The 17,756-nt window shown below is 35.6% G+C and overlaps 1 protein-coding gene across 3 annotated transcripts in view; it reads right to left on the bottom strand.

Annotated features, from left to right (window-relative positions):
* LOC137403795 (uncharacterized) overlaps positions 1–17,756 on the bottom strand; it is a 64,680-nt gene that overhangs the window by 10,414 nt on the left and 36,510 nt on the right. Inside the window, exons 18-20 of one of the 3 annotated variants that reach the window (XM_068089842.1) lie at positions 13,904–14,140; positions 7,102–7,575; positions 3,031–3,135 (exon numbers count right to left, since the gene is read on the bottom strand). In XM_068089842.1, the coding sequence (XP_067945943.1) occupies positions 3,031–3,135; positions 7,102–7,575; positions 13,904–14,140 (816 nt within the window). The remainder of the gene's footprint in view (positions 1–3,030; positions 3,136–7,101; positions 7,576–13,903; positions 14,141–17,756) is intronic. The other 2 variants (XM_068089843.1, XM_068089844.1) reach the window with 2 other exon arrangements.

Below are 17,756 nucleotides of genomic sequence, written 5' to 3'. Positions count from 1 at the left end.
AACTATGTAGAATAAGGTCTTTGTATCGGCATAGTTCCGTCGCTACCCACACTAATGATATACAGCCACCCAAAAGCCCCGCCCACATGATGCCTTTCGCCTATCCTGGGGGGCTGTATATCATTGCACACACCGACAACTAGTTTTTTACTAAGTAAAATAAGCAAGCTGCGTCTTTAAAAGAATATGTGGTGAAACCAACTACATCCCTGAAAGTCATGTACATTGTATAGTCGACTGTCAACGTTATAGAGTCATTATTGGTATAAATTGTAGAAAAAAAATTCACTGGTCACATTTGATTAGTTGATTCAAGTACTAAACAAATGGTCGAGCTATGCAAAAGTGCCTGTCCACGCAGCTCTGATTACACTTCATAAATCCATCTATCAGACAAGATTTCAGCACAGGTGTCAATGGGGCTATGATGTATTCAATGTTCTGCAAATCATGTTTTGCATTATCTTCAACAATATTATTTTATTATATGATTTTTACAAGCAAAAAAAACTTTTCATCTCATTATAAAGCTTTTATTAAAAATATTTATCAAAGTCGTGGCCACTCACATAGTTTCAGCTCATACAATAGGACAAATTTATCTACTGCAGCAAACTCAAACAAAACATCATGATTTATGCAGCACACATTCAAGTCTCTCTTTCCTATTTATGGCAGTTTCCACACTGACAAAGCTGCTTCTGCTGGTGGGACCACATAAACATTCTGTAATCAATAAAACAAAAGCAATAAATATATGTCATTCATAGCTATGTCATTCTAACGCGTATCTACTGAAAGCTTTCAAATTGGGAGTTAGATAGATTGAGAGTGTAATTTTAACATGGAATAAATGTTTAACAAAAGCATAAGTACTCCAAGCCAACGATTCGAAGCTTTGGTTCTGGAAGTTAAAGATGTGCATTGATCAATTGATTTTCTTCACTTTCTACAAGCGAGAAGTGAACATCTAAAGTCAAATCATGAATCTAATTTACTAGCTAAAACTGCCAAAGAAAATTTGAAGCGAATATAACAAGGTGAAACGATAAAAAATTATAAAACGATGATTTGTGATAGCAAAAAGTTATAATTCTATTAATTAATACATGTATTAGTGAGTACTAAAATTATTACCTTTAGTATATTCTTCAATCTAAGCCATTGTATTGCTAGATGCTATGGATTAAAAAGAAGCCGGCAAGAACTCACTGTACATACGTATCTCGCACGCGCGCACAGGAAATTACATTAACCTCAAACAGGGAAATATAATCTGAATGTAAACACAACAGTATAGTCAGTATATCTATAGGAGAGTCAAAGTAAAAGATAAACTTACCTCTTTTCTCCTATCTTCCTCTGTAGCACTTTAACCACCAGATGCTCAAAAAACTCGTAGTCACCTTCGCAGTAACTTTACAGTGATTTTTACAATTCCGTTGTTCATCAATAAAACGTGTCGATCGAGTAATTAATTAACGTACCGATGTTAATTTAGTAACTACCGATGTCCATGCGATTTAATAATAGAGTAGAATCCCTAAATTTGAGATCACAGACAACGCGTTTTACGAGTGATAACATTTGTTACGACCTATATAAAAATTTCGTGCTGATGATTGTCTAATGAAGCGATCTTATATTTATCGCTCATTGACTCTTTTCAGATGCATCACTAGTTACGTCACGAATGAAGCACCTGCTGGAATGTGAGCTTTTTAAAAGATGGCCTCATTAAAACGGATATGGACAAGGTTGGTCTACTAAGACAAAAATGATGTTTTATCCTTTTATTGGTCTTAATTTCATTAAATCGACCTTTTTGATGCAACCACATCATGTCCAGTTAGAGAGTTAGAGCTATTAAAATCTTGGATTAAAAGCTCGCATTCTGCTGAACTAGAACATACAAAGATTTCAACTGCAAGTTTCAAACCATGCAACTAGCCACCAAGCTACGCTGATCTTACGATTCTATCGCTTCTATCATATCCCGTAAAGCCTTTCCTTGAATGCATGCGCTAAATGACGTATTAATTAAAGCTTTATTAACGCTATGAAACTCTATGCTTTTTCGTCCTCGCCATACTAGGGCAACTTCGTTTTCCGCCAAACCATATCATCAAACAATTCTCTCGAAATTAAAATTTGGCGATTGTTTCTCAGTTCAGCATCATCAGTTATGATAAAAACGGGTTCGCAGACAGATAAGTTATAAAATTTTGGTTAAAAGTTCACTAAAATACATACTAAAACCTCTTTCAATTATGTTTTTAGTAAGCTAAGTTCATATAAGTTAGATTCAGCGTTCATATTAGACGTCTATCTCGCAGGTAAGAACTCTCCATGTATGTACATGGTGGTGTTACATTTTCTTGCAGATCACAACCACAAATTGCACTAAAGTCATTGTAGGTAACTATAGTTACTAAGGTTAACATACTGTTTTGTTACTATTTTTTAACGATGATGATTTTGATGATTTTTACCAGGCAGTGATTGCATTAGATAATTACTATGGGTTTCTATACCACTCTACATGTCTATACAATATTTTTGCCTTATGATGCCAACACTGAAACGAACTAAAATCATATAATCGTATACCAAATAACTTTTCATTGTAATCATAGCAAAACAGATTATATTTAGCCATTACTTGATAATGATTTCATTTACATTTAAACACCTGTACAGTTTTATTTTTCCTCTTAAATCATTTCAACAAAACACTTTTTTCATGATACAAAATTTAAAAGTTACAGTTGTTTGAAGAAATTTAAAAACCTTTACAGTTGTTTTCTTTTTTCTTTTAATTCATTTGAACCAAACAAAATGTTTTTCTCATGATATGAAGTTTAAAAGTTCGAATGGTAAATGCTATTTATGTTAAATAAAAATAAATGCTCTGTCCAAAGACTTTTTTATTATCCTGGCAAGGCCGGGCATTCACCTAGTATACATATAAGCATATATATGCACTAACTCAGTAAAGCATGGTACATGTAGTCAATACAGAGAGCTTACCAATGATATCAACCATATGCGCATAAGATGTTTTTGACATGACAAGCTGCTTACGAGGAATGTTAGAGCTGGAGGTCTTAGAACAGTTGGATACACTGTCAGAACCTGCCAAATGAAATGCGAAAACTCATCCTACTCATCTTTCGAGCAGCAGCCACAGCTGTACAACTCTGAAACTTGGCCTAATGTTTCTAAGGATACAAAAACCTTTAATAACATTAAACAGTAAGTACTTTTTCATGTTCCGATTCATGCCAAAGACTACCAGCTTTACCTTTCTCGATCTGCCCCTCAAGTGATGGCTTTTCACAGCTGTCAAGTTAATAGTTCCTATAGGCGTATATAGCGAAAATGGTACTGTTTTTATATTTGTTGTCCACATAAAACTTAAAAATTTTGTGTGGTTTGTTTCATAACATTTAAATAAGCTTCATAAAAATAAAAAGCTGACTTTTGAAAGAATGCAATAGTGATATAATACGACTTGTAGTAACCAACAGTGAAAGCTGACTTTTGAAAGAATGCAATAGTGATATAATACGACTTGTAGTAACCAACAGTGAAAGCTGACTTTTGAAAGAATGCAATAGTGATATAATACGACTTGTAGTAACCAACAGTGAAAGCTGACTTTTGAAAGAATGCAATAGTGATATAATACGACTTGTAGTAACCAACAGTGAAAGCTGACTTTTGAAAGAATGCAATAGTGATATAATACGACTTGTAGTAACCAACAGTGAAAGTTGACTTTTGAATGAATACAATAGTGATATAATACGACTTGTAGTAACCAACAGTGAAAGTTGACTTTTGAAAGAATGCAATAGTGATATAATACGACTTGTAGTAACCAACAGTAAAAAATCTGTAGATTCGCCGTCAGTCGAATATTGTTAAGAAACCTGTACTTGACACGCCGTTACAAAGCCACTACTTTTATTATTATTACACTTATTATTTGTTTCGACAGAATGTGAAGCCTTAATAAACTTTTATCAAGCATTCACATTTTCAATAGAGCAAGCATTGGATAAGCTAATTAAGCCTTAACTGTGTGGACTATTAATGAGCAAAGTTACTAGTTTAGTACCAGGCAGAGTCGGCCCCACTAAATTGGCTCGACTAGGTCTGCCTAATTATTTCTAACCCATTGTGATTAGTTTACAAAATTGCGTGTTAACGTGCCCCTAGAATCACCTCATTTTGGCAAAAACAAAAACACAGTTTCTGATCTCTTTGATCCTGTAGGTAACTACTAACAATATGGACTGCACAAGATGTGTTAACCTAATAGAATAATTGCAATACTGTAATGGATAAATACTACTAAAATCTAAGTTAAAAAAGCAGCCAATTTTACAAAGAGGAAGTTTGTTTGTGAGCAAGTTACTCTTAGCTCTTACTCTCTACTCTTAACTCTTACTCCCTACTCTTAACTCTTACTCCCTACTCTTAACTCATACTCCCTACTCTTAACTCTTACTCTCTACCATAGAGTTATCTCCCCCTAGAGTGATAACTACACGAGCGTTTCCGGTGCTAACAAGGAGCGTTTAGGCCACGCCCCTTTTTTGTGCTAGTCAGTCGTAGAGATTGACTAGATCAATAACATCAGCCATGAGAAGGGTTAAACAAGGATCATGAATTTCCAGTTAAGATAGTAATTAATGCTCATATTAAAGAAATGATGATTATAGTTTATCACTCTAATATATGCTTATTATTTAAAGCAATTCAATACCTACCAGGAATCACTAAACATATTATGGAAATGTTTACTTTTCCATATCCATTTCCATGAACATAAATATTTCCATAATTTTAGGGAAAAGGATATGGAAATTTTATTTTAGAAATATGGAAACAGTATGGATATGGAAATAATATAAAAATGAATTATGGAAATGCTATGGAAATGGAAATAATATGGAACAGAAGTAGGGAAATGTTATGGAAATAATATGGAAATGGAAATAATATGGAAATGAATTATGGAAATGTTATGGAAATGGAATTAATTTGGAAATGTTATCAAAATGAATTATGGAAATGTTAAGGAAAATAACATAGAAATGAATTATGGAAATGTTATGGAAATGGAAATAATATGAAAATTAATTATGGAAATGGAATTAATATGGAAATAAATTATGGAAATGGAAGTAATATGGAATGAATTATGGAAATGTTATGAAAATGATATGGAAATGAAGTAGAGAAATGTTATGGAAACGGATATAATATGGAAATGAATTATGGAAATGTTATGGCAATGGAAGTAATTTGGAAATGTTATGGAAATGAATTATGGAAATTTTATGGAAATGGAAATAATATGGAAATGAATTATGGAAATGTTATGGAAATGGAAATAATATGGAAATGAATTATGGAAATGTTAAGGAAATGGAATTAATATGGAAATAAATTATGGAAATGGAAGTAATATGGAATGAATTATGGAAATGTTATGGAAATGGAATTATTATGGAAATAAATTATGGAAATGGAAGTAATATGGAATGAATTATGGAAATAATATGGAAATGAAGTGTGGAAATGTTATGGAAACGGAAATAATATGGAAATGAATTATGGAAATAGAAATAATATGGAAATTAATTATGGAAATGGAAATAAGGACATACACGTAATCCCTAATACCTACATGACTTTCAAAGCCACTGAATGGATAGTGTTAAGTGAGTTAATGCAATCAGTTACTCATAGATAAGATAGATAGTCATACTGGGGTTGTATTACATTGGTGTGATGGGAAGCTAATCGACCGCCATCAACTATGAGCTGTACTACCCGAGTTGCCCGAGTGATAAAAAAGTCTTTGGACAAAAAATTTATTTTTATATAACATTTACCATTCTAACTTTTAAACTTCATATCATGAGAAAATATTTTTAAGCAGTTCAAATGAATTAAGAGGAAAAAGAAAACAACTGTAAAAGTTTTCAAGCTTTTTCAAACAACTACAACTTTTAAGCTTCATATCATGAAAGTGTTTCGTGAAAATAAATTAGGAAGAAAAATAAAACTGTAAATGTGTTTAAATATAAAATAATTAGCAAGTAATGGCTAAATATAATCTGTTTAGCTATAATTACAATAAAAAATTATTTAATAAATAAAGTAATAAAAAAGTCTATTTTATTTTTAAATAATGATAATTTAGTATAATTAAGTATAATTTATTTTTATCTAACATATAACAACATTTGCCACTCTTTCAAGCTTTTTGTTTGCTTACATCAAGCAAAGATGTCCACTAACTAGTGGACATCTTTGCTTCAAGCTAGTCTATGTATTTGATTGATATGTATTGAAATCTAATATTACATGCAAGGGATGTTTGTGAACTGTGGAGTCAATGAATCACTCTATCCCCATATAATGTCAATACTTTCAGTTGATGGCAGTCGATTAGCCTCCCATCACACCAATGTAATACAACCCCAGTATGACTATCTATCTTATCTATGAGTAACCAATGATATACAGCCCCCCCCCATGTGTGGGGGCTGTATATCATTGGAGTAACTGATTGCATTAACTCACTTACTTAACACTATCTATTCAGTGACTTTGCAAGGCATGTAGGTATTGAATTGCTTCAAATAATAAGCATATATTAGAGTAATAAACTATAATCATCATTTTTTTAATATGAGCAATAATTACTATCTTAACTGTGGAAATTCATGATCATTCTCATGGCTGATGTTATTGTTCTGTCAATCACTACGATTGACTAGCACAAAAAAGGGCATGGCTTAAACGCTTCTTGTTGGCACCGGAAACGCTCGTGTTGTTGAAGGCACAGTTATCACTCTAGGGGGGAAATAACTCTATGCTCTCTACTCTTAACTCTTACTCCTTACGCTTAACTCTTACTCCCAACTCTTAACTCTTTACGCTTAACTCTTACTCCCTACTCTTAACTCTTTACGCTTAACTCTTACTCCCTACTCTTAACTCTTACTCCTTACGCTTAACTCTTACTCCCTACTGACTTTTCATCGTCATTCCAGTGTAAATCATTTAGAATATACTTACTCTGATGTTTCCTAGCCTTAGTTGCGACGAGTGTAGCGTTGGAATGCGTACCATTATCAAACTTTTCATTCTCACTTTGACAGTCGTCATTGGGGTCACACTGCAACGAGCTATCTGATACCAGTGAATATGGATGCTTACTGCCAGAGACTATGGTGGCTGAATCGACACGCGTCACAAATGCCTTCTCCGTGTTGGGGAGTACAATGTCAGGTGTAACACAACTCTCTAGAAAGGCACATGGGCTGTTTATGTAACTATCGCTTTGTTGGCTCTTAGAAGTGCTTTTGTCTATCTGTTGGTTCATAGCAATCGATGGAGAGTGCATCGCACTTGCTGTTTGTGGATGCTGATAAGGTTGAAGAGTATCGCTGATGTAGCCGGTGCGTAAGATGTTGTGACTGGAGGGATAACCAGCTGTAGTTGACAACTTGTCAAGCACTGCAGGAAGAGATTTGGAAGCATGCAATTTGCCTAAAATGAGAATGAGTGAGAGTGAGACATAACTACATCAGCAAACCAGACGGAAAGAGAACTCAAACAAAGCACATAAAGGATAACCTATTCGTGTGAAATTGGTAGTCAATAAAAGTGATGGGGTAAAAGCAATTTTTTGTGTAACTGTTGAACACCCGGCACTGCAACTCTATTGTACATTGGTCAAATACACGAATTGAATGCTCTGACAATGACCTTCCCAAATACACTATGTTTTTATGATGCACACGATGCACAAATTGAGCCAATACACAAGTTAACCACATCATGGAAACGGCATAAATCCGCAAGCTAAGTCAGTTTTGCTACTCGCAAACCTTTATCGAACCCATCATGCTTGCGAATGATGGAAATGGTAATTGCGAATGATGCGCATTAAAATATTGCGCAGGCTATTCCATTCTAATTGTATTCCATTGTAAGCATTTTCATGGTTCGGTAGTTTTTATTTTGATTTGAGAAGCTCCAATGCTCTGTACACTATGTTTCCATGACTCGCATAATTCGCATGAATCGCATTTGAGGCTGCGCGCAAATCGAGTTATTTTGCAATCGAGCGTTTCAGTGAACATCTGCACAGCATGATAAGCAGGCCCGTACTGCCTGGAGCGGTTGGCCGGATGAGCCGCCCCAACTTTTCAGTGATTTTCAGGGGCTAAGTACTAAGAATTGCAGTCTAAGCTCATTCACTTGGAATTTCCAACAACTAATTTACTAGCAACTAGCGATCTATATTTTCTCCGTGGTGGTCTCGCCAAATGAGTGATCAAGTGAAACTTTGTTAAGACTTGGAAACTGAACATTATTGCATATAGTGGGGTGTGAAGAAGACCCCAAACTTGCATTTTCCAAAACATCGATGAGGAGCACAATGGGACAGGTTCGTCTAAATAAACTTCTAATATTACACATATTTAAAGATGTTAAAATAGATAAAGAATCAGTTGTAAAACATTTCTGCCATGGACACATTGAAAAAACAATAGCTATTGCAATAAAAAAGTAATAGCTCTTGTTCTGTCAACGTCCCTTACAGAAATCTGTAGTGTCACGAGTTTTATATCGTAGTTGTATTATCGTTCATTGAATAAAGAAAAAGTTTTGCCTTCCATGAACCATAAATAATATATTTATGTAGATTTTGATGAGTACAATTGATTGCATTTACGCATACTTCGAGGGTCATTGATGCTTAAAACGTCCAGAGCTTCCGGGCGCTGCCCCAACCCCAGTTGGGGGGTTACACTGCCCCCAAACCCAGGCCCGTATTCTCTGGGGCGGCTTAGCCGCCCCAACTTTTTAGGGTTTTTCGGTGGTTAAGTACAGTCAAACTCGAATAACTCGCCCTCGGATAAAATGTATAAATCTATCTCGAACACATGGTTAACTCGAACGGATTTGTTTGGTCCGTTTCCAAGCGATGATAAATTGCTTTAGATAACTCGACCTCAAGATCATTAACTCGAACAGTTATATGCCCAACGGCTACGGAGATGGTTTTTATCGCTGTAGAATATCACTTTATTCCAAGCCATGAAGATAAACATTAACTTTTAGTAGATCTTAGGCTTCATTATTATCATCATCGGCAAAATATTCTTGTTAAAGACTTTTATAAAGGTTTGCAAAAGGTGAAGTTCTACTAAACATCTGCTTGGCAATGGCCCGTCGAAAGCGTGGAAACCTTCGGATGAACTTAAAATAAAATCGGCAAAATTGATCTTTGTTGAAACGCTCAAAAGAAAAAATATGTTTTTTTTTTCTGAGCGTTTAACTGCGGTGAGGTTTAGCATATTTTAATCTGAAAACGTCCTGGCAGTCACATCACCTAAAACAAACAAATCTCAAATACCGGTAATAGAAAAATATTTATACTTTTCAATAAATTTTTTTTAAACTTTACATTAGAGGCTCGGTTGAGGCCCTACATGAAAGAAACCTGGGGAGGTTTACACCGCCCCCTCCAAACCCCCAGATGGTCATAACTAGTCGCCTAACATTGGCCGCCCCAACTTGCAACTAGGGAATACAGGCCTGACTATGCGCTTGACCCCATAGGTCAAGTATTAGCCTAATTAATGACTCTATAAATAGCTAGTCTTGTCACGCTAAGCTTAGCAGCAATCGTTCGGAACATGGGCGCATTGAGACTGCTGAAATCAAAATGAAAAACGACTAAAACGGGCGAGAATGTTTCGAATGGAATAAATAGCAGGCAATATTTTAATGCGCATGATTCGCAAGTGTCGTTTCCATGATTCGCAAGTGTCGTTTCCATGATTCGCAAGTGTCGTTTCCATGATTCGCAAGTGTCGTTTCCATGATTCGCAACTATGATGGATTCAATAAACTTTTGCGGATCGCAAAACTCGCTTAGCTTGAGGATTTTTGCCGTTTCCATGATAGCTTGCGGATTGGCTCACATTTGCAAATTATGCACATCATGGAAACAATGAATGTTCCGAGAATGAATGCTGTCAAGTCTTGTCAAGCCAAGGGTGACAAGACTGCTTCGCTACTTTAGGGGTCATTAAAGATGTGGTTGCGTCAAAAAATTCGATTTAATGAAATTAAGACCCAAAAAAGGCTAAAACATCAGCTACAATTTGATGTCATTTTTTGTCTTTGTAGACCAACCCTGACCAGAGATATATGCGTTTGAATGAGGCCCTCTTTTAAAAAGCTCACGTTCCAGCGGGTGCTTCTTTCGTGACGTCACTAGTAATTCATCTAAAAAGAAACCACGAGCGATAAATATGAGGTTGCTTCGTTAGCCAATCTTCAGCGCGAAATTTTTATATAGGCCATAATAAATGTTATCACTCGTAAAACGCGTTGTCTGTGATCTCAAATTTAGGGATTTTACTCTATTATTAAAACGCATGAACATCGATATTTACTAAATTAATTAACATCGTTACTTTAATGAATTACTCGATCGACACGTTTTATTGGCGAACAACATAATTGTAAAAATTGCTGTAAAGTTACTGCGAAGGTGACTCCGAGTTTTCTAGGCATCAGGTGTTTAAAGTTCTACGGAGGAAAATCAGAAAATGGAGGTAAATTTATCTTTTACTTTGAGTCCCCTATAGAGTTTCCTGTTGAGTTTACATTCAGATTATATTTCCCTGTTTGAGGCTAAAATGTAATTTCCTGCGCGTGTGAGATACGTATGTACAGTGAGTTCTTGACGGCTTCCTTTTAATCTTTAGCATCTAGCAATACAATGGCTTAGATTGATGAATATACTAAAGGTAATATTTTAGTACTCATTAATACATGTACTAAATAATAAAATTATAACTTTTTGGTATCACTAATCATCGTTTTATATTTTTTTATCGGTTCACCTAGCTACATTTGCTTCAAATTTTCTGTGGCAGTTTTATCTAGTAAATTAGATTTATGATTTGACTTTAGATGTTCACTTTTCACTTATAGAAAGTGAAGAAAATCGATTGATCAATGCAAATCTTTAACTTCCAGAACCAAAGCTTCGAATCGTTGGCTTGGCGTACTTGTGCCATTGTTAAACATTTATTCGTTTTTAAAATTACACTCGCAATCTATCAAACTCCCAATTTGAAAGCTTTCAGTAGATACGCTTTAGAATGACATCTCTATGAATGACATATATTTATTGCATTTGTTTTACTGATTACAGGATGTTTATGTCGTCCCACCAGCCGAAGCAGCTTTGTCAGTGTGGAAACTGCCATAAAGGGGAAAGAGAGACTTGAATGTGTGGTGCATAAACCATGATGTTTTGTTTGAGTTGTTGCAGTAGATGAATTTGTCTTATTGTATCAGCTAAAACTATGTGAGTGGCCACGACTTGATGAATATTTTTAATAAAAGCTTTATGCCGAGATGAAAATCTTTTTGCTTGTAAAAATTATATAATAAAATTATATTGTTGAAGATAATGCAAAACATGATTTGCAGAATATTGTAGTGAATTGGATACGGTATGTGGATGTCCGAAGAACTGGAGAATGTGAGTTCAAATCCAGTTTGCAGCAGACTTCTTATCCCAGACTTCTCTATCCCTATGTATATTCTTTCCAAAGACGTGCTGCTTATTTTACTTACGGTAGTAAGAAACTAGTTTTCGGTGTGGGCAATGATATACAGCCCAAGGATAGGCGACGGACATAATGTAGGCAGGGCTTTTGGGAGGCTGTATATCGTTAGTGTAGGTAGCGGCGGGACTGTGCTAATACAAAGACCTTATTCTACATAGTTTGCTTGACAGAATTACCGTAGACACCGTTAGAATTGGTAGTCGGTACTCAAATGTTTACACAGCATTTGGAGAAAGTGAGTAAGACAAATTTTCAATTTTCGTTATTTGAGGCCTTTGAAACATTCATAATAATGCATCTGTAGCTGGATTTAAAATTTTATTTTAGCCAACATGAGCAAACACAAAATAAGATATATGCCAATAGAGCCACGTAGGACTAGACTTTTATCGCAAATAGCCGATGTGAATACGAGAGATAGAGACAGGTTGTATAACGCGTGACATCATTTTGGGCAAGTCTGGGCATGTTCTTTTGGCCTGAGCGTTTTTACGGCGATCAGATTTTTTCGATTTTAATCTTCAAATATCTTGGCAATGAGATCGCCTAACACAACAAACAACATATCAACTGGTAGAAAAAAAAATGCTTTCTTTTAAGATCAACTCAAATTTGACGCAACCACATCTTTAAATAATAATTCCTTTGGTACAGGTGATGCATACTATTACATTTTGTGAGCAATACAAATAAAACATTTATGAAAAGTGCAACCTATTATATTTTTACACAACAGACAGATAAGTAGCTTCCTGTCTTTCTTTCAAGTGTATGAAACAATTGTTGTGATACTAACAGGGTTACAATGCTTAGCTACACATTGCTTAGTGACCAACGTATATGTGAGAAGAAACCTCCCAGCACGCATGATTATGATGACCAGTATTACGAATTAGCAAGAGAGAGGGGCAGGGAATAAGCAAATTGTTTCTATAGCTAACATCAGCATAGGTAGTACCATGGGTAAACCATGAGTAGTTCGTCCAACATGAAAAAGATAAGCCCTTGAGGTTATAGAGCAATGTTGTCACTGACCATATGCTAGTTTTTTCCTCAAAAACTCAACTGCGGGTATGAGTTGCTAGTAACTGAATAATGTAGTAAAATTGAGAGAAAACACCCCTTTACTGTAACAGAATACGCATATCAACTGATACCATTCCCAACATTTATGGTAAGAATAACCCTATGCCAATCATATGTAGTACTTGAAATAGATGTAGAAGATGAGCTAGTGTCATGAGATTGTCCTAATTTATAACTTCTCTCTCCTGGCCAGATAAAAACAATAACAGCGGAAGCAATGAGAAATGATTTGACAGCAACTTGTCAATAGAAGGAGAGGCATTAGTGTGAATCTTTGGTTACACAACATCTGTAAACATTTATCATAACTGGCAAACATAGCTCATATTTGGTTAGACAACATCTGTAAACATTTATCATAACTGGCTAACATAGGCAAACATAGCTCATATTTGGTTAGACAACATCTGTAAACATTTATCATAACTGGCTAACATAGGCTAACATAGCTCATATTTGGTTAGACAACATCTGTAAACATTTATCATAACTGGCTAACATAGCTCATATTTGGTTAGACAACATCTGTAAACATTTATCATAACTGGCTAACATAGGCTAACATAGCTCATATTTGGCTCCATGCCGAGAATGAAGAGACATAAAGACAACCCTTCCCATTGATAATCGTTTAAATGTTTACATAAAAAGATCTTAGCTCAATTACAAAACATTTTTACTAGATCATTGCTATTCATCTATTCACATAAAACACAGTCACATTCCAGAGCAAATTGCATTGTACGTGTGAAGACATGCACAATGCATTTTGGGAAGGCTTTGTCCATGGCTCTTCGCGAAAGTTGATCAGCGCTGAACTTTTGCGTTGACCGCCTGCAACTATCGGTACTCGGCACGCAGGTTCACGTTTCACCGCTAATAGCCCTGCGGTGCTATCGCCAGTGCTCGCAGGGTATATGGGAACAAGGCTTAAGCTAATGCGTTAAATTAACATAGATCAAAATCGGCTTTCAGTTATAGAAATAATCCTAATCATCTGCAAAAAGCGATACAAAAAAACTAGTCAAGATATTTACCAACCAAAACTTACCTCACCGCTTTATGCGTTAAACATAATCAGCTTTCGCTAGAATGACTACATCACAACAACGCCATCACCAAATACCAACCTGAATCCACTGGCAGGGATGTCAAAGTACGGCTGCTGTCACAAGCTGCCTCGATTGCGTCAGTTAAGGTTCTGGCGAGCCGTGGATCTTCTTTGACCTTTTCTGTGACAGCATCGATTATCTCAGTCAAGGAAAGTTTCTTGCCCTCTACAAACCTTTTCGAATTGGTTGAATCTTTAACAAACTGTAGAATGACCTTAAGCCGAGCATCATTCTGCGCTTGCTCCGCTGCTTCCTCTGTAATCATAATCACAAAGATAGCCGCCCCTACAACTGCAGAACATTTGCTTGACAAAATGATCATTGATGGATAATACCATTTTTATTATCATATCAACTGTCAGAAATAAAACACTAGTCCAAATAGTCTGACACCTTACTCGCCTGACAAACGATCAAGAGAACACTGTTGATGGAAAAATTTGAAAATCTTGGTCAAAAGGAATCAGTAGAGAATACAGTATGCTCCTATAACGTATACCTTCTATAACACAAATTCCAGATAACGTAAAGCATTTATGTAAAGTTTTTGCTTCCTACTGTACCTATATTAAAAATTCTATATAACGTAAAGAGCCAGGTTGGTGAACATTCTCAATTTCGAATTGAATAACGATAACATCGTAGTTAGCATTGAAAATATCGCTTTCTCTCTTGCCGCATTTGGCAGAGAAAGCGACATGCATGGTTATCTCTATTGTATACCCTAGGACACTTATATTTCGCTAGTATTTAGTTTCGTGAGTAGCACACAGAGTAAAATTTCGCTGCAACCTAATTTCGCGGCTCTGATAAGTGCAAAAATATAGTGATGTGAAAATAAATGCAGTGGAAAAAACAGATTACATTCCTCAGATCCAGGTCGCTAATAAGAAAAAAATTCAATTTGAGACTAGTTCGTATTTGTAAACCACAAGTTGAAATGTGTGGGTGAGATCGACAATTCAATTTGATCACTTGCTGCCATTTGTTTCTTGGACTATCAATGACGTTTAGGTCCCTCCCGTCGTGATTTTCACACTCGAATCTCAAGAAGAAAATAGATAGGTAACAATCAACTTCACAACCAAAACTGTGTAACCCTTTCGCTGCCATAAACGCATTTATGCATTTTCTAGGGGCCACTGCCATAAACGCATTTTTGGACTTTCTCAGCAATTGCGTGGTAACCTGATTTTATTATTCGTTGACCACATAACCCACGGTCTTTAAGAGTTTTATGAAATTGACTGTGTTGTCCGAAGATTTCTCTATAAAATCAGCCTAAAACAACGAAGCAATTTTAAACTTTTGTTTGAGAATTTATAATCTAAAAACGAACATTTTTCTGTGAGTTCCTTAACTACCCCGCGCGAGTCAAAAAACAGGTAATTAGTTGTTGATGACATTATAGCCAATTAAGATTTAGATTTTCGTGATTATACAGATAATTAAAGTAGAACTTGAAAAATACTGCATACATATCATGAAGCAATATCGGCAAAATGGCTGGCACTAGGCCGATAGCGAACTTGTACATGGTTGGCAGTGAAAGAGATAATGTGGTTGGACCTGATGAGGGTTGATATTGTTTTTGGTTGGTAATAAAATTCATCACCACAATAATTATTCTTCAATTTTATGACTTCACCTACCAGACTTTCATCCTCATCAGTTACAAATTCGGTGACTAAACTGATAAAATCTTAATTTGCTTTGCCATGCTGCTCAGTCGGTGTATTAGCTATAATGAGTTTACCAGAAATTTCCCATTGAGCCCAATCACAGACGAAAATTACCTGCATTTCTAATATGACGATTTTATTGTGGATATCAATGAACAAAGCTATTTAACTTCTCGTTTTCGCTCGTTCGTTATGATTGTTTAGTTTCGCTCATGAAATTTTCGCGAGAGGATGACACTGTGAAAATTAGATGACGCGAATACATAAGTGTCCTAGGGTATACATACTAGTACCTTGTCAGCCTAGTTCGCTGAGAGATTATCAGGCAATGTACAGAGAATAAGTAGCTGCACATCTAATCAGAAATACTTCAAGGAGATCAATTGGTGCAAGTTTTAGTGTGTAGATTAACCAAGCTGACTGAATACCACAAGTTGTAGTCTTGTCGAAAAAGTATATTTTATCCTAGCCCCGAGCCCTGGTGATGGACGCCACACTTATAATTTTTGCAAAACAATTTTAATTTCACAAAACAAAATTGGATTTTTGTTTCGTTTTATTTTAGACAAAATGTTGACCAACGAAAAACTCCTTACGTGTGGTCATACCTTTAGGGTGCTTGCATTAAAATGTTTATTCTCAAATAGGAATGCAAGAAACATCCATTAAAAAAAGACGAAACATCCATGAACTTAAAATAATCTTTTATATGCCATTTTACACGGTAATTATCGATGAAAGAAATGACGAATCCGATATAGAAACAATTTACGGCACACCGAATGTTTTTGTTACATAACAAACATTTGGTTATCGAAGCCTACAAGCCCTATTTGTGTAGGTATTGGGCTATGGGTTTCAATTGCCTAACGCGAGTGAGTATATACATGCACTTGTTATGCACACTTTGTACACCTCAATCAACGTAAATACTACTACTATTCCTCTACATACTCTACCTGACACTCTTGTTATGTACACTTTGAACACCCCAATCAAGGTAAATACTACTACTATTCCTCTACATACCCTACCTGACACTCTTGTTATGTACACTTTGAACACCCTAATCAAGGTAAATACTACTACTATTCCTCTACATACCCTACCTGACACTCTTGTTATGTACACTTTGAACACCCCAATCAAGGTAAATACTACTACTATTCCTCTACATAACCTACCTGACACTCTTGTTATGAACACTTTGAACACCCCAGTCAAGGTAAATACTACTACTATTCCTCTACATAACCTATCTGACACTCTTGTTATGTACACTTTGAGCACCCCAACCAATGTAAATACTACTACTATTCCTCTACATACCCTACCTGACACTCTTGTTATGTACACTTTGAACACCCTAATCAAGGTAAATACTACTACTATTCCTCTACATACCCTACCTGACACTCTTGTTATGTACACTTTGAACACCCCAATCAAGGTAAATACTACTACTATTCCTCTACATAACCTACCTGACACTCTTGTTATGAACACTTTGAACACCCCAGTCAAGGTAAATACTACTACTATTCCTCTACATAACCTATCTGACACTCTTGTTATGTACACTTTGAGCACCCCAACCAAGGTAAATACTACTACTATTCCTCTACATACCCTACCTGACACTCTTGTTATGTACACTTTGAACACCCCAATCAAGGTAAATACTACTACTATTCCTCTACATACATACCTGACACTCTTGTTATGTACACTTTGAACACCCCAATCAAGGTAAATACTACTACTATTCCTCTACATACCCTACCTGACACTCTTGTTATGTACACTTTGAACAGCCCAGTCAAGGTGAATACTACTACTATTCCTCTATAGGCTGGTTCACACTAAAGATGCCCCGATTCTAATTTCACCAGCCGATTCAGATACCAATCCGATACACCGATTCTTATTGAAAAATAATCCGATTCAGATCTTTTGTGTTGCATAGATAATTTTTAAATTTATTACGCAAATATAATGCAAAGAAAATGTAAATATTGATGTATTTATTTGTTTGTATTCATGGAAAAAAGATATACATGTATATATAGTCACATACTGACATACCGTGCATCTAGTAGCAAAACAGTCCATGTTTCTTGTAATCTGCTATTAATAATAGTAATTACTGTTAGTGATACAGCTTTCTCTGTGATAATGAAGTCTTGCTT

This window comes from Watersipora subatra, chromosome 9 (genome assembly GCF_963576615.1).
Source record: "Watersipora subatra chromosome 9, tzWatSuba1.1, whole genome shotgun sequence".
Taxonomy (NCBI): domain Eukaryota; kingdom Metazoa; phylum Bryozoa; class Gymnolaemata; order Cheilostomatida; family Watersiporidae; genus Watersipora; species Watersipora subatra.
The sequence above is the reverse complement of the archived record's forward strand: the minus strand, read 5'-3'. Positions and strand labels throughout refer to the sequence as shown.